We start from the raw sequence: 19,558 nt of genomic DNA, 5'->3' as shown, positions 1-19,558 counted from the left end.
TAGCACATCCAGATTTTATATGCAGAGACGTAGGCGTAAATGCCTGAATGTGCAATTGTTTAGGCATAAAATTGGCTATTGAGTTTTATTGCTTAATTCCAATTTAAACTGTTAAATTCAAATAATTAAATTCAAACCTCAAAGCCTCTTCTGCTTTTTTTCCTAGTGACACCCCACACAAGAGAAATTTTCTGTTACTTAATGGTGGCTGAAAGGAAGAATTTATTGAAGTGTGTTCTGAAGTTACTGTTTAAAGAGCTCCTGTTTGCAGAGATTATTTCTTTCTCACATAGGAGCTAAAGGCTTACCTATTACCAGTTCAACCCAGTAGGTAGGGCCAGATGGAAAAAAATATGCTCAAGACTTCATGCAGGCAGAAGAACAGGATGAAACCTGCTCTTTTGAGGTTCAATCAGTTCTGCTTATTTACTACACTGCTTTGTTTTGCAGGTCCTTCAACAGACATTGAATTTTCCAGAGGTAAATAATGCAGACTGAGACAATTGCACCTGTGCTATTATCATAGGGTTAGCCTGAAACTTATTCATGAACATTGTGATGTTTCTCTTGACACCACAGAGGTGGGCAAATACACACAAAAGACATTAGTTTTTGTGGAGACCATTGCGAGTGGTGATAAAATAACCAGTTAAGAAAAACAATTACAGACATTACAATTATAGTACTTTTTTCCTGTGTTGCATGGTTGTCATACTGAGAAACAAGTTCTTAAATGATGCAGCAAATTCAGAGATGTTTAGAGTCATAATTTTAAACTTTATGTGTTTCACTTTTTGACCCAAGACTTTACTGGCTACCTTTAACTTATAACTTTTCAAGAAGCAAGATAATTTAAGAAAGAGATTTGGTCTTTATTTAATTTCAAGAAATGAAGAATCCTAGGGAATGGAAACAAGTAGCTAATTACCTTCTCTGTTTCAAAAGCAAAATGTCTTCAGTTTTGTGGCTTCTACTTAGCCCCTAGGGTTTGAATACCTCTATTTTTTCACAACTTTGAAAGCTTGTTTGTTCCATGGATGATTGAGTTTTGTCCAGGCTTCTGTAAACTTGTGCTCTGTTTGCTTCCCCATCTTCTCTTCTGGTCTCTGCCAATTTATTTTATGTACATTCAGAACGCTGCTTTTTGATCACATCATCTTTCAGCACCCTTTCCTATATAAGTTCATTTGCAAGGGCACTCATGGACTATGTCACCCAGTACTCTCAGCCTTCCAGGCCAGACCTACCCAAAACATTAAATTTTAAAACACCTTTGACCAACCTCCATGCCACTCTTTGCAGATGGGAGCTGCTCATTCACTAAACTCATGTTGTTGTCATTCCAATCTCTCCTTAAAGCCTTCCATTATTCTGATGCTAATGGAAAAAAAATACTAATAGGCAACTGGAGTGCTACCAACAGCTTGATCTATTACATTGACTAATATTGCTTCATTATAGCCTGACATCCCTCTTCCTGCATGTATTAATCATCTACTCTTTGAGGCAAAGTGTTCTCTCTGCAGAAAATCCAAGGGCTTTAAATAATGAGGTTATGCAACACCTACATGGTGTGATGTGCCAATTGTACAGACACTGCTACATGAGCCTAAAGTCTACAATGAAACAAATGATTTGGTAGTTTCACATCTAGATTACTTTATATGATATCATAAATTCCACCTTGCTGGTCTGGTTTATATAGTAAATATGTCAATGTGAGAAGCAAACATACCTGTTTTTTTTTTCAGCGCCAGCTAATGAGTGGCTCTTCAGACTGCACACAGTTGCTGACCTATCATTTTTTTATTATTCCCTTTCATTTGTTTTGTTTCTCCCTGCTGAAAATAGTAGCAATTACTAAGTTTATCTCATTGATAGAAATCATTGGAGATTCCCTACAGTTGTAAAAGAAATTGTCTGATTTCCGTGGAGTAGACGGCCATTTCTTCATCATGGCACATGAGGAATTTTTTACACTTCTTTGTTTCATACATGAATGTGTTTGTTTAAATGTAGCAAGCAAGTGATCAGTGAAAGCAAATTAGTGGGAAAGACTTTAAAAATACATTTAACCTAAGTGTGGAAATGGATTCTTGGAGAAAATAGAGGATGAGACCACAACATGGCAGGAATATCGCAGTGCTCTCTGATGGGGGTTTTTGAAGCTCAGACATCTCTGTTGATGGAAGGAACCCTGGAGAAAGCACAAATCAAGCACAGTGAGATTTTAGTAAACTGGATGAGTCAACAGCTTCTTTGCCTTGGGTACTTTCTGCACTTTTGGTCTTTTCCTCCCACGTGCTCTGGTGGGAAAGTCTTACAGCAGAGGAGTACGTGCGTCCTTTTGGGTCACTGCTGAACACCACCACCCAGATCTGCTTAACTCCTTGGTTCTCATTGGGAATGGCTTTAAACTGAAAGGCAATAGGTTTAGATTAGATATAAGGAAGAAATTCTTCCCTGTAAGGGCAGCAAGGCACTAGAAGCCTTCCAACCCAAAACAATTACGATTTTGTCATCTTGCCTTGCTATTCGTAAGAACACACAGGTCTCATGTTAAAAGCGTGAGCTGGTGGAAGCCATTTGCTTTTAGATGCAACTACACAACCTCCATGAACTACAACTGGAGCGCCTCCACAGCCTGCTATCCTCCGCAGGAACCTCGGGCACATTGTTATTTTGTGATATTCCACCCTGTTTCCCGTCCCCTGCCCCGCAGGACCCGCCTGCCCCCATTTCCCTCAGCATAACAAGATGGCGGCCCATGGGGCACCCGCAGGTGCTGGCCCCGCCCCGCGCGCATGCGCGTGGACGCCCCACAGGTGCCACCGCCCCCTGTGCTATATCTGAGTACGCTGCGAGCCGCACGTATAAGGGGCCGTCTCACGCCCTCTGGCCTCGCTTCGATCCCTCCGCCGTCTCTAAAGGCAGTTCCAGTAGTTGGAGGCTCGGCGCTCCCGCGGCGGGAACACGGACCTAGAGAGGCGCCCCGGCCCTTCCGAGCGCGTTCGTGCCTCCCTTGGGGCTCGGCTGCGGGCGCTCCACGGGCTGGCCCCGAGGAACTCCTTCCCTCGAAGCTCAAGCGGAAGGATATATCGTTTTTATTTTTTTATCCGCCATCTGCTGAGCAACGGTTTCGGGGGTGTGGCCAGGCACGCGAGCCCCGCCCCTCCGGGCCAATCGCGGCGGGAGACTCGCTGCCGGCCCGGCCCCGCTGGCGCGTCGCAGCCAATAGGAGGGTGGGACGGGGGCGCGCGCACGGGTGAGGGGGCGTGTGCGCGGCGCGGCTCCGACAGTGTCGCTTGGCCGCGGCGGCGGTCGGCGCGGGGGGGTGGAGGGGAGCGGGACCCGTGCCCGGTGTGACTGCGGGGTGCGCCGGCAGCGGGGCCGGGGGGGAGCAGGTGAGGGCAGGGGCAGGGCTGGAGGTCTGCCCGGGTTGGCAGGCCGGGCTGTTGGTGAGGCGGAAGGAGCTCGGCCTGGTCGCCTGCTCCCTCCCTTCGGCTGCCGCCCGGCGCTCTGACTCCTCGGAGGAGGAAACAAAGAGGCGGCGGGGGTGGGAATGGCCGGGAGCTGCGCTGCAGCCATTCTGGAAAGACCTTCTGGTGTTTCCTTCCACCCACCCCCGCCGAGTAGTGATTAACAGGACCGTGGGCGGGGGGGGGCGACCTGTGGGTGTCCGGGGGTCCGGCTGGAGCCGCTTGGAGAAGCGGGGGGGGGCGGCCGGGAGAGGAAGGAGGAAGCGCTCACCGCCCTGCCCTGTGTGTTTCTCTCCTCCTTCCGTCGCTTTCCTCGCTGAAGGCCTCCCGATGAGTTAAAATGGTGCTGAGGCTCGAGGGGAGCTGGTCGCTGCTCGTAGGGAAGAGGTTCCTCTGCCTGTCGGAAGAGGAGGACAGGACGTGGGACGCCAACCTCATCACGGAATGGCCCTGGAAGTCGGGCAGGATCCGGGCTGTGTCACACACGGACATATCCAAACAAGACCTGAAGGTAACCGGGAACTTTCCGAGAGACCTGCTAAATCCAGAGTGTGCCCGGGGAAGTTGGTGTGGCTGTGTGTACACGTGTGTGCACATGCTGCTCTCGGGGGCAGAGCAGACTGCGTCTTGGCCGACACGTTTGGAAACGCGCACCCTGCCCAAGTCCCCGATGTTCCTGTACTAATGCCGCAAATTATCTCTAACTAATTACAACTCTGCTTTCTTCCACCGGCATTTTGAAAAGCAGGTTTTTTACCGCACCCACTGTGCCTATGGTTCCTAAAGGTAATTTAAGGTCTTGCCAGCTGTGAACAGGCTTTTGCCCCCAGACTTGAAACCGAAACCCTCCAATGCTGTTGGGATTGGTGACTTTCCTTTCCTGCTCTTCGGAGCAGCTGCTCATGAACAACCGCTTGGGTTTTAAAGTCACACCAAATTCATGCCTGGTGCTGGAGGTCTCTCGGACTCTTCTTGCATGGTGGCCTCTTCTTTTTAATGATTACCAAGTGGGTTTTTGAACACATAGTTACTGCAAGCGTGGTGTAATGGGTTAGCTGTGCATTTTGTGTGGGAGTCAAGCGAAGTTTATGGTTTGGCTGTGAAGTTGTTAAGGGGCTTTATTTCGCAACTGTAGACATAGAAGTATTCAGCCATGTCTGAATGAACTGAGTGCTTGCTCCCCAAGGACAAAACTCCATTGTAGCAGCGGCATCTTGTGCTTGTTCCTACAGAAGACTTCGATGGCTGTCCTGTGACAGCAAGAACAGCACCATCTTCCCATTTTAGCTGTCTGCTTTCCTCTGTTTTGGTGATGAGAACTTAGTGAACTCTGATTAACTGACTGACTTGTCAAACAAAAACGAAACTTTGGATGTTTCTAACTCTTTCTTGAAAGCGTAAACTTTGTTATCAGCTTGTTGTTGTGGATCTGCGGCAGGGGTGGAGCTTTGTCCATTTTTGGGCGCGGGGCTGTGCCCTGTGCCGTGCTGGTAGTGAGGAGGCGGTTCTTGGTGCAGAAAACTCTTAGGGACTTTGTCCGCAAAGGAGAAGAAGCAGGTGCTGATGGGGTCTCTATTGTGAGCTTTGTAGCTGGTTACGGTTCTGCCAGAAGCGATTGACTTGATGCGCTCTCCAGTTGAAATGTAAAGAAGTTGCAGAATGGGCAATGGAGGTATGGAGAGCTTTGTACCAAAAGACATCGCATCTCCTTTTCTCTCGGAGTTCTATACAAGCATCATAGACCCGAAAAAATAAAGGACTGAGAGAGGGGGGATTAGGATTTCTCCTGTAAAAGAGTAGAAGTATTTCTTTCAATTTTTATTTTGTATAGGAGGATTGTCAACTGCTGTTGAAATTATTTTCTTAAGTGTGTTTTCCTGTGTGTGCAGTGTTGATGCAGTAGACAAAACAAGCCATTCTGGTTCTGGTTGTTATTTGCTTATCTCTTTCATAGTTTCTGTGCACCTCAAAATTACCAAGTTCATTTCTGCACCCATTAGTTCGATGACTCCTGGCTGTGGTAATGATGTTTGTGTGCATGTTTTCACTTGCCTTTCCCCTGGGAGGGATGATAAATCTCCAGAAAATGTTTCTGAGATTGACTCAATTGAGATTTCTGTGCTATTTGCTAAATGCAGTTAGGCTGGATTGCTGTATTCTTTGCGAAGAGAAAATGTTTTTTTCCAAGAGTCGAGTCCTCTACCAAGATGTTCCAAATTCAGGCCAAGTTGTATTTGTGGTCTTTCCCAATAACTTGCTGATCTTCCATGTTGCCTTTGATATTAGGGTCATGCTATCCCAAATGTATTGGTCAAACCATCTTATTTTTGCCACAAAATTGCTTTCCTCTTGAAAAATCTGCATAGTTGTTCCTGAAACTCACAAGGATAAATAACAGTTAAAAGCAGTCAAGAAGTGACTTTCACATTACATAATTTGATCACCTTTACTGTCTTACTGTCATTTGTGCTTTCAATAAATTGGCTGAAGTTATTATTTGGGATTAGTATTTTTAAAATAATTCTGGGAAAAAAAACCAGCTTGTTTATTCCAGTGCTCTAGAGTTTGTGGAAAATCCATGTGCCGCTACCGTAGCCAGTCCTTTAGCTTTAGTGGACTTTTTTGGTGAAAGTGGGGGGAAAATGTGTATTTTTCCCTGCTTCCAAACACCAGTGACACTGTTAACATTTAATTACCTTTAAGCAGCATAAAACTTTTTGAGGTGGGAAGTTGTAAAGTTCAATGTAAATACTGTTATTTTATGTGACAGTAATGATGATAAACCAATTAACATTGACTGTCACTTATAAAATACTGGGTCAACCTTGGATGCCTTAGTGATTGCTTGATTATGTGACAGGCAATCATGCTGGAATTATAAGTACATTTAATGATTTTTTTTATTTTTGAGTAAATTGATGGGTTTATCTTTTCCATGTTGGATGTGTCTGAATTTTATAGGTAGTCATTCACTCACTTTGCTTCCTTTCTGTAGATTTGTGTAGAATTTGATGATGAATCATGGGAGAAGCGAAGATGGATAGAAGTCTACAACAGGATGATGATTGCATTCCTGGTGGAGCAAAAGCTGGTGCTGGCTGAAAGAAAAACCCAATCCATGCCTCCTGTCCAGTGGCCTGCAATGGCAAGTACACTCTTGGCTTGAGTCACTTGGGTTCTGAGTTGTACCTTCTGGGACAGCATTGTCACCAGTGGGAATTCCTCCAGTGCAGGCTCATTCCTGGGTGTCTTGGGAAGGGAGAAAATCTCTGTGCAGCTCAAGCTGACAGGGCTCAGCAGCATTTGAAGTTGGTGGACACAAAGATGTGTTTTTTTGACTTTGCTTCTCCCTCAAACCCCTATTCTGTACATTGTTAATTCATTCTCCCTCTAGTCTCATGTTTTATTTCTTCTTCCATGAAATTCCTCTTAAAAATAGAGAGAAATAGTGTAAATGATAGGTGTCTAAGGATAGCCTGTGTTTTTATTTTAAGTTTTTGACTCTGCTTTGAGTTAATGCTATGGTAATTTTCTTAATCCTGAGACAAAAATAATTCAGATTACTTTCATGTGATGCCTGCCTGATATAAGTGATTTGTGAGATTTAGATTTTCTGCATACAAAAAGCTGATCTATACTGTACAAGGAGAAAACTAAGCTTTCTGTACCTGCCATGCATGGCTGAATAGGCAAATTAGCCAGGGGGAGGTGAACAGTGAACATTTCTTAATGTATTCAGCCAGTATAGTTGTACTTGACTACTTTGGATATTGCTGCTCAAGAAAGTAGTGAGATAAGTGAAAATGCAAACATGTAAACTTGCTGAACATGAATTATGCTGAAGCTGTAGTCTGTGTTTTAATACTATTAACTTTGCTAGGTATAAAGTGTGCATTGTAATTCATATTGCTGCATTTTAGCTGGTCTTTCTTTCTTAAGCAAAGCAAATCTAAGCAATACTTATTACAAGTAGGACCCAATAGAATGGGAGAGGAAATGGAAATATAAATCCTTAATTTTATTTCCTGGGCTGCTGTGCATTAATATCAGCAGTTCCTCTTGTAGCTTTTACTGACAGCTTGCTCTGAAAACCTTCATATTAAACTTAGCTGTTGTCCATTTCCAAGTATCTGAATAGTTCTTACTGGATACTTGTCTTCAGTTTTGGTATAAGGTTTTCCTCCTGAAATGTTTGACAGGTCAGTTCATGCAGGGTACGTGTTCCAAAGCTCTTTTAGCAAAGGATCAAATCTAGGCCATTCCTGGATCTTGCCTTGACAAAAAAAGATTTTTTTCTCATTTATCATCACACAGGGCAGGAAAGCAGAGGTCACAGAAGAGGTGTGTGAATTAATGTATTTGAAACTTGATCACAACTTACTGGTTCAAGTATATGGGAGAGTGTCTTTGTGATGATGGAGTAGCTCTGTAGAGCTGTTGTAATGCCCAGTTACTCTGTAGAGAATCTTGTCCCTCGTGTGGGGATCTTGTCCCTCTGCCAGTGCTGTCCTGAGGTGAAGACAAGGAAGAGTCTGGTTGGGTTTTTGGAGGACTGATCAAAAAAAGGCCTCCTGTCAGACTGATCCTTTTTTTAAGTGGGGCACAGTTACACCTTTCAGGTAGGGGGGAGTTCCTCTTGCCACTTCAGTTGTTCCAGGCTCCTGGTGCTTTTCCTCTCAGATCTGGTACTGCCACTAGACAAAGTTTAATTTTGAGCACATTAGAAAGCGTTCAGAAGCTTTTAAGGGGAATTTTTGTTTCTTGTCTGTTCTTAAAGCTTTTGGTATATCTGAACCCAACTTCATCATTGCACTGCAGTGTTACAGCAACTGAGGCTGTTCAAATCATCACGTGTGCCTAAATAAAGGTTTCAGTGTGTTATCAGGATTGCACAAGTTTTGAGAACTTTAATGTAAACTATGCTGCAGACATTGATTGATTTGCTAGCTATTTCCCCAGTCTGCCATAAAGAGGTTTATTAGTAATATATCTGCAATTAGAATTATTACATTAATAAATTTTTCATGTGGACATGAATGATTAATTGCTAATGATAGCCACCTGCACTGAATTCCTAATTCATGCTGTTATATGAAATTAATTTCAAGTGGAGTAACTTTCATTAGGTGTTAGAAGTTTTATTGGAAACTAACTTTGTTTTCAAGAGTTGCATGTCGATGTGATAACAGAGAAATAGAAGCAAAATAAAGTATTTTTTAAAAGCAATGATGAATGGTGAGATCTTACTCTGCTTCTCAGAACATGTTTATCACTTTTTTTAGACCTACAAGTCCTTGGTGGACAAAGCTGGAATGGGATCACTGGTTTCAGTGCGCTACCTGGGCGAAGAGAAATGTGTTTTCCTTTCTAAAGACCTCTTGACACCCATCCAGGTAACCTTGACTGGCTTTTTAAAGATGGAAGATAAATCTCTTATTTTGATATTTAGGATGCATCAGGGTGATGTAATCAATGCAAACTTCAGATGGGTAAAAACTTGTAGTAGGTGTTTATTTCTGTAACTCATAAGTATCAGTTCTGATCGTAGCATGTCTGATTAAAAACCCTCTGGAGCTGATTCAGGACAGGGTCACTTAGGAGAGCTGGAGTGTGCTAGGACAGCTATTCAGCTCAGGTGACAGTAGTTCCATGTTGATTTTGGGGGTAGCCTGGAATAGTTTCCCTATCTTTTGAACATGAACTTTGTGCAAGGAGTTTCAGGAATGTCTGGCATAAATCTTGCTATTTAACAGAAGCACATCACTGCTAATCTTAAACAAATGAGGAATTGGGCAGAATGTAAATGAGGTGGTGGAATTACTGAGCACCAGAGGAAAGTTTGTTAGTGAAAATTAGGTACAGGTGGGTTGAAACTGTTGTCCCTGGGCATGTGTTTGGAAGAATAGTACCTGCTAAAGATAAAAGATTTAGCCTTTTTAGGAAGTTATTCTCAAGACCTGTAAACAGCCTGAAATAAAAGTGGTAAGGGTTGTCCTGTGTTAAGACTGCAAGTAGTGCCATCATTAATCTTCTACTTAGACTTGTTAACAGTCAGCAAATATACAAGTCATTTAGAGAAACTGACAAGAGAGTCACTAAAAGCCAAATTTGAGTTGTAGATAGTTGTCTTGCTTACCAGGAGGGTTGAGATCTCTTCATGCAGAAGCCTTATCTCAGCACTGCAGTGGAAAAGATTGCTTTACTGGCATCTGGAATAACAGTTTATTGACTTCTAGTTCTTCAGTCTCCTGCCTCTTACGAATATTAAAGCTGTGCCTGGGACAAAAAGATAAAACCCAACCCCCAAACCCCTTTCTCATTTGCACTCTTTGAGCCTTGGGTGGAAACTTGCAGTGACCTTTCCATTTCAGAATCAATTCTCATTCAAGAATTTGAGAGAAAAAAATAATACATGTACATTATGCTGAAGATTTATGAATAATTTAGATGTAGCTGATTCTGTTTTCATTCATATAAACAATTTAATGGTTTCTGACACAGACTGGATCCTGGAATTATCATAAATAGAAGCATAAAATATTTTTATTTGCATCTGCTCAGGACAAATATGCTGCTGCTTCTGAAACTTAAAATCCTAAGTTAAGACTGGACAGTTCAATTAAACTTCCTGCTCATTAGCAATGTAGTACTCAAAGCTGGGTTATTTTCAGAACAATATTCAAGTAGACCTGGAGAGCTCATTTCAGACTCTCTTACATATCTTGTTGTGAATTAGTGATAAAAAAATTACCTGCCTCCAGTCCAACATCCTAGAACTGATGGAAAACAGATTAATGAGAACTGGATTTGTGTGAATTGCTGCCATCTGGTTTTTAAATATTGTGGGATTTTGTTAAAAGCGTTATCCTGAATTTAGACTTCTGTTTGTTTATTTGTTTGTTTTGTTTGTTTTTTTTCCTGAAATAGGATGTGGATGGTTCCAGGCTTTCTCTTAAAGATGATCAAAATGTAAATGAAGAAATTCAGGCTCTGGTTAAGAAACACCTTGATGAGACACGCTTGGTCCAAGGTACAAGCATACTGTGGAGCAGAAAACTGGCAATAAATGCCCAAGTCCAAAGGGAAAATCCTTGCAGTCTTGGTTTAATTAATTGGTAATCTGTTCCAGGGGATAAAAGCATTTTAAAAATACTGATTTTACTCTCACAGCATGGAATGCAACATGTGAAGGATTGTAGATGTTTAAGTTTCAAGTATTTCTTTTGAAAGAGTGAATATGTAAGTCAGGCACATATAGATGGCTTGGTACTTGTGAAATAGATCAAACTTGTAGCAATTCTCAAAAATTTTGAGTTGTTTATTGTTTCAAGTAACTTGATTTTTTTTTTCGTAGTTTGTTGCTTGTTTATGAAGACTTCCAGAGTATTGTATAGAGGCTTCCTTTTTTTAGTCAAATTTTAAATTGTTTTATTTGGCAGTTTTAAATTCTTAATTACTGGGTTCACACCAGCATATTTGTACTTATGTGCTTGCACATGTAGGGAGTGACCTTTTTGGAAAGGTAAATATTGTATCTTTCATTTCCCATACTGTAAGGACAGGAACAATTAATTTTGATAACTGTGGTCATCTTCATACCTCCTTTGTCTTTAAGCTCCTTTTTCTTTTTCCCAATTTTGTAGGTGGAAAAAATATAATTGGTTCAAAAATTAGGATTTATAGCCTGGACCCTTCTACTCAGTGGTTCACAGCAGTTGTTGTCAATGGTAATCCAGCTACAAGAACTCTAGAAGTCAACTGTCAGGAGGTAGGAATGAGTTGCAGTGGTTTACAAATGGATATGGGGAATAAGTGCAAATTTTATTTATGTCTCCACCAGCATCATTTTTATTTCTGTCTTTACTGTAATCTTTAAACATGGGTGTCAGTGTAGTGCAGAGCAATATAACCCAAAGTGTTTCTTTATGCTGCTGGTAGATTATTAAATAACAAATGTCCTTCTATGAAAAATGAGGGAGACCTGGAATTTTTATTTTGAGTGAAGCAAACATGATCTGTGTTTCTGTGCTCTCTGTGCTGTGCAGACAGCACAAGTTCTCAAGCACCAGTTTTGTTGTTTTTATGCAGAGACACTGTCACATGGTGTGTTGATAAATTCAGCTTGGTATTCAAAGAACCTAGAAGTTAAGTGTCTAAGCTTAGTCCATACCACCACATCTAAGATAAATATATTAAAATAGAGTTTCACCTCTCTAAATGGCTGCTTTTGTGTTTCCTGTCCTTTTCAAGATTCCAGCTTTAAAAACTCTTGATCCAGAATTAATTCATGTTGAAATCATCTATGACAATAATGGAAAATGTGGTAAGATTTATTACTTTTTGTCCTTCAAAAACTAAGTAAGTTATTTGTGATAGACTAATCTTGATCACCTTCTCTTCCAGATAAATCAAAAAAAATTGGGGGTGTGAAAAGGAAGTCATCTGACAGCAGTGGAAGCGTTGATGCTAAACTCACAAAATCTTCTCCTGAGGTAATGTCTTGCTCTGTTATATATGGCTGTTACATAATGATTGTCACTTCTCAAAACATCTTAAATAAGGATTAGATTGGAAAGTAGAATGATAAATATAATCCCTTGGAGGGTGTGTTGAGTTCTTTCAGACTTGTCTGGGCATGAGTTGAACATCTTGCCTTGTGATAATTGGAGCAAAAGCTAAGCCTTGAATGTTGGTGGTTTGTTGGGGTTTTTGTTCAATTTTTGTTTGTGGGTTTTTTTAAACTTTTTTTGCTTTTTGCCCCCTCCTTCTGCTTAAGAGTTGGTCTGCCTGGTCATGTATTCTTGCAGTAGGAGAAAACACAAAGGAGTTCTAAGGTTTATAACCTTTGCTTTTCATGTTCCTTCTTTAACCATTTTGTACATGAACCCAAAACCTTCAGCTGCACTTGGATGCTTTGAGGATTCAAGCTGCACAAGCAGCAGTTGAAGGTTTTTCCAGCACAGAAGGGAGATGTGACTTTTCTGGTACTCTCATGTCTACTTTTATTTCTTTTGTGAGTGACCTGCCAGGTATCACTGAGAGATAAATCAGCTCTCAAAGGTGAAAAGACAATCTGGTAACTTCAGTGTAGAAATGCAAAAATGAAAAATCATGGCTTGGCTGGAGAAAACTTGCCCTGTAATTTTGCCCCAGTATTTCAGACCAAAACCTGCATTTTAGGCAGGAGTAGCCAGTCTTTGGGAAGCTCTGGCATGGGAGGGACAGGGTTGTGTTGCTTCTGTGCAGTCAGTTCTGAGTGGAGTCAGCTCTGCAGATCTTTCACAACCTCACAGAGAACCTGCATGAGGTACCAAGCACAGGGTAAGATGTCTCAATGAGGAGAGTGTCCTGTCCTGTGTTTACTGCTGAGGAAGTGTGTGCAGCAGGGCAGGATGGAGCAGCCAAGGATTGCAGTCTTGGGTTTCCACAGCTTGTGCTTGGGTACCTTTAGCAGCTTTTGGTGCTCAGTTTGTCTTTCTTCAGGTTTCTGCATAATTTCTGCTTGACACACACAAAGCTGGGCTGTGTTTTACATTCCAAATGCCCTCCTGAAGAATTACCATGATCTGAATTCATAACTTGTTTTACCATAGTTTTTCCTTTAAGTAGTGAAGTTATTTACTCCTCGTTTTCCAGTCTACCTTCCTTCAGAGGACTGGATCATTTTTCACTTTTGCACTCTTTGGGGAATGCCTTGCAACCATTTTTTCAAAGTGGTTACAGTGAGTGTGCTTTCTAGTAAGGAAACCAGAAGCTATTTGTTACTCTGATTTTGGTGGATGTCAGTATGTGGGAGTGATTAGCTGAAGCCATATTTTTTGTAAATAAGTATGTGATAGTACTGATTTCTTGTGTGGAGTTAATTATCTGCAGCATTTTTCTGAGAGCTTGACTTGGTGCCTGACAGCTGTATAATACTAAAGCAAAAAGGAAATATTTTGGAGCTGATGCTAACGAGCCTGTAGTGTAACTTCCCAGCTGGGGAAGGACCCCCACAGAAAAGCTACTGTTCTAAAGACACTTGCTAATTTGGTAGGCCTGTTGTATTTCTAAATTAATTACAGATTTCTTAGGATGGTGATTTAATCAATGTAAGCTTTCTGTACTTAACACTTTCTAGAACTCTGGTGCAAAGATTTTCTTGCTACAAGAAAGTTCACATCTAGATCTTTGGTAATGCTGTCAGTCTTCACAGTTTTGATTTTTCTGTGGGATTTTCAGCTGAGATTAGAAATCTATTTCTGACTGCCAATTACTGAAATTACTTTAGAAAGATTGTTGCACTGGCAGTTACAAAGAGCAGAGCTTTCTCTTTTTTTTCCACAAGCTTAATACGCTTCCCCAAAAAAGTTAGTTGTTAACTGGGGAAAATGAATTAGGGTGAACAGTCTTTCATGGAACTGTAATGTTTAAAAGGACATTTTAAAGTCTTTCCACCTCATGAACTTAGTGACTCTTTCATTGACTTTATTAAACATTGTAAGAATAGTATTACTGTATTTTTCTTTTCAGGCTGAATCCTGCAAAGCCATAATTTGTTGTCCTGAATTTTCCTAACTGTTAAAATCTTCCTTGCAGGTTTCTCCCAGTCAGGGACACGTGCAGTCAGTACCAACTGTGCTGGGTGAAGCACTGCTGGGATGTACTCCTGCAAATAAAGACCAAAGGCACCCAGGCCTGCCCCTGCCAGCCAACTCACCACCCAACCTTGGTGCAGAGACTCCTCAGGGGTAAGGAAGCAGTTTTATGCTTATACAGACATTTTACCTCCAAAAAGAATTCTGATTCTTAGCACAACAAACTCTGAGGTCATTTTCAAGAGCCATAGTAACTACTCTTTTGTAATACCAGCATAGGAAAGTGTTAGATTTGCCTGCCCTGGATATGTAATTTACTTCCTAAGGCTGTGTTCTTACTTAATTTTAAGGAAGTGGCCCTTCAGTGTCCCAGGCTAGTGTCACTGTTTCATTGTCCCCATCTGTAAAAGGATACACAGGTGTGGTGCCTGCTTTGTCAAATGCATTCCTTCCCTGCCCCCCAAAAAAAACAAAAACCTGTTCAGGCAGGTGTCTGCTTTCTTGCAGATCAGCTACAGGTCCCCAGCTACAGTTCTGTTGACCACCAGTGCCTTTGGACTTTTGTTACCCCCAGTTCTGTCACAAAATGGATGTAATGGTAGAAATAGTGTGACAGGAAAATCCAGTTTTGAAGTGCTAAAAGGGATTTTTCTGCTAGTTTTGTCTCTTTCACATGCTGAATGTGGAAAATATGATTTTTTTAAAAAGGTTTTTGTGTGAGAGAGGTTTTACAGTCTCCAGCGTACTGTCTTGTGGTGGCAGTCAGAAGTTCCTTGAGAATCTTGCCACAGACATGCAAATGAAATGCATTTGGTTATTCAGCAGTTGCCTGGAGGAAATGAGAAAGCAGCTATTTCTTTGTGAGAGAAGGAAGTGGAGTAGCAGCAAACACCCAAATTTGTGTGTGCTTACATGGGTGTAGAGTTTTATTGTTCAAACTCTTACAAAAAATCAAACACCTGAAAAACACTAATCTATTTAGCCTCACACAAAATGTCAGATACTCACACATCAGAACTCAAAGCACATAATTAAATAACTAAATTTCTCCTTTCAAGCTTTAAGTGTGGCTAGATTGAGCAGCTGATGCTCTGATTTGTTTGACATATTTGTGGGTTTTTTTTCTAATTACTGCATGTTGTGTTTCAGCACATGTAGACGAAGCCTACCAGAAACTCATCCTTCCTGTCTCAGTACTGGAGTTAAACCATTGACAGAAGAGCTGACAGCCTTCCCTAAAGTGGGCTTTATGTCTAAAGAACAAACACAAAATCCCAGTGAGCAAAATGGTAAATATACCTCTTTGAAAACCTCAAGATCTTCATCTTTGACTGATTCAGCTAACGAAAAGGGAACCAACCTGAAGAATACTAATGAAACTTTTATGAAGGCCACAACAAACTTTCCCAAGGAATGCATTTCCATAAAACAGTTGCAGCATCCCAACCCTTCCATAGCAATACCCAGAGGCAGTGGCACTGTTGAACTGCCGAGAACTTTAGATTGCAGACCCTCAACCTCAGATGCTCATCTTCTGTCCTTCAGTGAGTGTGGGGTTAAATCACAAAGCAGCTGCAACAGCCACAGCAGCCACAAAGGAAACAAGATTGATGAACTCGCAGACATGGAGTTTTTTATTAGAAGAAATTCAAATGAGATCCTTTGTGAGAAAAGTGAAAGTGAAAGCTTTTGGACTGGAAGTGCCAAGGTCCAGGATAATAGTAAGTGTTCCTAAAATTTCCTGTCGTTTGAAAGTCCTTGAAATTTCTAACTACTTAGAAGTAGGTAATTTGTTACATATGCAAAATTAGTAATTTAAATTTTGTGAGTAAATCAGTAGTTTGAGTTATTTTTGTGTTCTTTTAAGGCAGGAATACAACAAACTGGAGAAACACCTTTTCCTGATAAAGGAAAACAAGTAATCATTAAATTTAGAAATTAGTTGTTACAAAATATATGCAAGAGTAGAATGGCAAAAGAGGTTACAAAATCAAGATTCTTTTTGGAATACAGATGCTGATGGCATAATGAGCCTATCTTTTAGCAATGGTACTAAATTTTACAAACGTGGTTAGGGATGGAAGTTGTCCTCATTAAAGCTCTGTTCAAGAGGGGCTTTGATTTAAAAACTGTCATGAGAGCAAAATAAACAGAAACCCCCACCCACCACCACCAAAAATTAAAACCCACTGAGCCCCAAAACCACCCACCTTGTTCCTCTTTTCCATTTGGTGAGCTCCTCAGGTTTTCACATGGGACAGGTGGGGAAGGGCTGTAGTTGTTGAAGGAGCTGGACTCCTGGTGTCGTGTGTCCTGCTGTGCTTCAGGTGGTGTTGCTGATTGTTCAGGATTCTGGGAATCCCCCTACATAACCACCTCCTTTTTTTTTCCTATCTCTTGTTGCTTGGTCTTGGATTACCATGTGCTGTTCCATAATTAGCATGGAGGCACAGCCAGCCAAGCAGTCACTGTTGTGTCCCCTGCAAGGCCTCACTGGCAGTGTAGGAGGAAGGGAAATGTTTGGCATCTGTTACAGTAAGATGCTGAAAGCTGTTGCATCATGAAGGGGGAAAACAGGACTGAGAAATGGCCAGGTTGTACTCTGTCCCCATTTCTTGTGAAATATGGTTGCTCAGGGCTCCAACTGGCTGAAAAACTTCCTTTAAAAGCAGATGTTCTTTCAAAATGCTCCTCTGTGAAAAAGTGAAAGGAGCTCTCGGTTCCACAGAGTCTGTGTGACTTCACTGGAACTGCAGCTTGAGACAGTTCCTGCTGACTGGAGAAGAGGTTTCTGCCAACTGCAAATATTTTTAGCATAACTTAGTTTCAGTGTAACGTGAAACTTACAGGAAAAGTTGATGTGACTCTTTCACTAAAATACATTTGCTGGCACTTCTGTGAGAAACTTTTCTGACTCTGGCTGCTCTCCCTGCAGTGATTGTCCGTAAGTCCATCTTGTCTGATGCTGCTAAAGTGAAGAAGCTGCAGCAGAGCGGGGAGGCCTTTGTGCAGGACGGCTCCTGCAACAACATCGCCCCTCACCTGCACAAGTGCCGCGAGTGCCGCCTGGACAGCTACCGCAAGAACAAGGAGCAGAGGGACTCCACCGTCTTCTGCCGCTTCTTCCACTTCAGGAGGTGAGAGCAATTCACAGCAACACCCTGGGAAAGGGGGAAAAAACCCCAGAATGATCTCATGGAGGTCTCTGTTTCAGAGCTGTTTAATGCTGGTGTGTAGCTATAAGACCAAATACCCAACTGATGAGTGGCTGCCAATGGTTTTTTAGCCCTTAGAAATGGTACAAGTGCTTCATTTGAGCAGAAAATATTTTGGCAGGACTTAGAGCTCTTTATTTTGCTGTTCTGGGCTGAGTGCCAGTGGGATAACATGAGTTTAGTTTGAGTGCTGCAGCTCAGTAAAATTGGAGATACAAATGAGAGGGTAGATTCCATGCAGGTTTCCTGAAGTTTAGTGGTTGGACACCTGAAGTGTTAGCCATGAACCCACAGCCATGGAAGAGTTGCAGTAAGTGGCTGTGGGCTTTAAGCTTCTCATGGAAGTGTTTAATCTGTGCACCCACTGGAATTCAGTTTTGTTGCTAAATATTTTAAAAAATACAGATATGCTACTAATCTGTTATTTATCCTCAGATTAGAGATTTTACTATAATAAATCTTTGTGTAATCTGATGTGTGAGACCAAAGTAACAACAGAGTAGGCTAATTCATCCTCTCAGGGTAGCAATCCAGACTTGCAGTGCAGTTCAAATCACATGAATCCTTTGGTTTAGAACTTGAAACTGATGGAATTTTCCCTTTTCATTGAATGTGCAATCTGCCAAATCTGGAGATGGCATTTGTCTGATGACAGTAGCTGCCAGCATGTGTTCTCATGGCACACCTAACCCTACAGTGAGCACATGTTGTCATCAGAGGTCACCTTCCTTCTTCAGCATTTAGTAAAAAGATTCCTGAACAGACCTCTTCATGTTTTCCATTTAAGACACTACTAACAATATAGATTTCATTCTTTCCACCTACTCAGAATCACTCAAGAATATATTTTACTCAAATTTTGCTTGATGCTTTTTGACAGCTGCTTCCAAGTGAATTGTTACTTGAAATATATTCTATATTTAAGGCATTCTAACATCTCTTGAGAGTTGTATGTAGTCCTAGATAAAATTATTGCTGTTGCCATCTTTAGATGTGGCCTTAATGCCAGTGCATTTTAAAAATTGTAAACCTGATTTGGTTTTGTGTGAATAAAGAACCACTTGTAAGGTAGATTTGCTGACTAAAAATCTGAATGTTTTCAGTCTTTTTTTTCTTTAAAACAAGCAGTGCATTGAACATGCCTAATGTTAGTGGACCAGTATGTTTGCCCATGTCTGTTGTAACCTTTGAGTAAATTCATTGGCACACAGTACACACATTTGCAACTCAAACATTGACTGATTGGAATGAATTTAAACCAGTACAGCATTTGAGGTGATGAGGGCTTTTTCTCCTTTTCCCCCTTTTCCATCAGGCTGCAGTTTAATAAGCATGGAATACTGCGTGAGGAAGGTTTCTTAACTCCAAATAAGTACGACCCTGAGGCTATTAGCCTGTGGCTGCCTTTATCCAAAAATGTTGTGGGTCTAGATCTGGACACAGCAAAGTACATCCTGGCCAACATTGGAGACCACTTCTGCCAGCTGGTGATATCTGAAAAGGAAGTCATGTCAACAATTGAACCACACAGTAAGATCAACTTGTATTGAAATCATTTGTGTTTTCACTGCTTAATGTGAAGCTTTGAGCTTCTATGGGAAAATGAATTGCATACATTTGGAAATATCATATAAGACTTGAGTGTCTCTCTCTTTTCAGAGTGGGAATGGTTAAGAGCCACTGTGAACTGGTGTCAACAACTCTTTGCTCCTCACAGGGAGGGGGAAAGGGAAGGGCAATTCCATCCTTCTTTGTCAGAAGTTGTTTCTCAGTTTATCAAATTACTTTTCCTGTTACAAAGTGAAAACAAATACCAAGTAAAGTACCAGGTAGCTGACAACAAAATCTCTTCTTGGTGTGAAAATGAAATAAGGATTTTACTTTGCACAGGGTTCTGTTAGATTGCTTTGGTCCTGTTTTATTATTACTGCATTATGGACCTAATGCTGTCTGTCAGTAAAAGAGGTTTTTTTTCCTCCCCTAGCAAGTTTCCAGTAGCACTTTTAGAAGTGATTGTGTGCAGCCCTTCTGGGCATAGACCAGAGAAGTGCTGGTGATGGGATAACTGACTAGGGAGGTTAATCAGTGTAGGACAGGGCAAACTTAGCGCCCCCAAACACAGGGGTTTGGCCACATCAAAATATTTCTGTAGGAAATGTGAGCAGACAAATGGGGAAGTCTACAGCCTTGCATAAATCATTTCTCAGAGCAGAATGACTCTAAAACTCTGTTTGTTTTCTGGATTTTAAGTGCATGACCAGGGTACAGCACGGTTTAGGGACTGCCA

At 41.5% G+C, this 19,558-nt stretch overlaps 1 protein-coding gene and 1 long non-coding RNA gene across 2 annotated transcripts in view; one reads left to right on the top strand and one right to left on the bottom strand.

The window, feature by feature from the left end:
• Nucleotides 1–1,867: 1,867 nt before the first annotated feature.
• Nucleotides 1,868–3,883, bottom strand: LOC311153092. Its single transcript, XR_014616118.1, has 3 exons — nt 3,751–3,883; nt 2,325–2,417; nt 1,868–2,197 (listed from the first exon to the last, which is right to left on the bottom strand). It is a non-coding gene; the product is annotated as an uncharacterized lncRNA (long non-coding RNA).
• Nucleotides 3,360–19,558, top strand: part of KDM3A (lysine demethylase 3A) — a 30,969-nt gene continuing 14,770 nt past the window's right edge. Inside the window, exons 1-12 of the mRNA XM_084204678.1 lie at nt 3,360–3,404; nt 3,802–3,990; nt 6,475–6,624; nt 8,762–8,872; nt 10,407–10,509; nt 11,123–11,247; nt 11,730–11,802; nt 11,883–11,971; nt 14,058–14,209; nt 15,206–15,777; nt 16,992–17,193; nt 18,587–18,801. Of these exons, the coding sequence (XP_084060804.1) occupies nt 3,820–3,990; nt 6,475–6,624; nt 8,762–8,872; nt 10,407–10,509; nt 11,123–11,247; nt 11,730–11,802; nt 11,883–11,971; nt 14,058–14,209; nt 15,206–15,777; nt 16,992–17,193; nt 18,587–18,801 (1,963 nt within the window). The 5' untranslated portion in view covers nt 3,360–3,404; nt 3,802–3,819. The remainder of the gene's footprint in view (nt 3,405–3,801; nt 3,991–6,474; nt 6,625–8,761; nt 8,873–10,406; nt 10,510–11,122; nt 11,248–11,729; nt 11,803–11,882; nt 11,972–14,057; nt 14,210–15,205; nt 15,778–16,991; nt 17,194–18,586; nt 18,802–19,558) is intronic.

The sequence above is a fragment of the Fringilla coelebs genome (genome assembly GCF_963513975.1).
Source record: "Fringilla coelebs genome assembly, chromosome: 4".
Classification (NCBI taxonomy): Eukaryota; Metazoa; Chordata; class Aves; order Passeriformes; family Fringillidae; genus Fringilla; species Fringilla coelebs.
The sequence above is the reverse complement of the archived record's forward strand: the minus strand, read 5'-3'. Positions and strand labels throughout refer to the sequence as shown.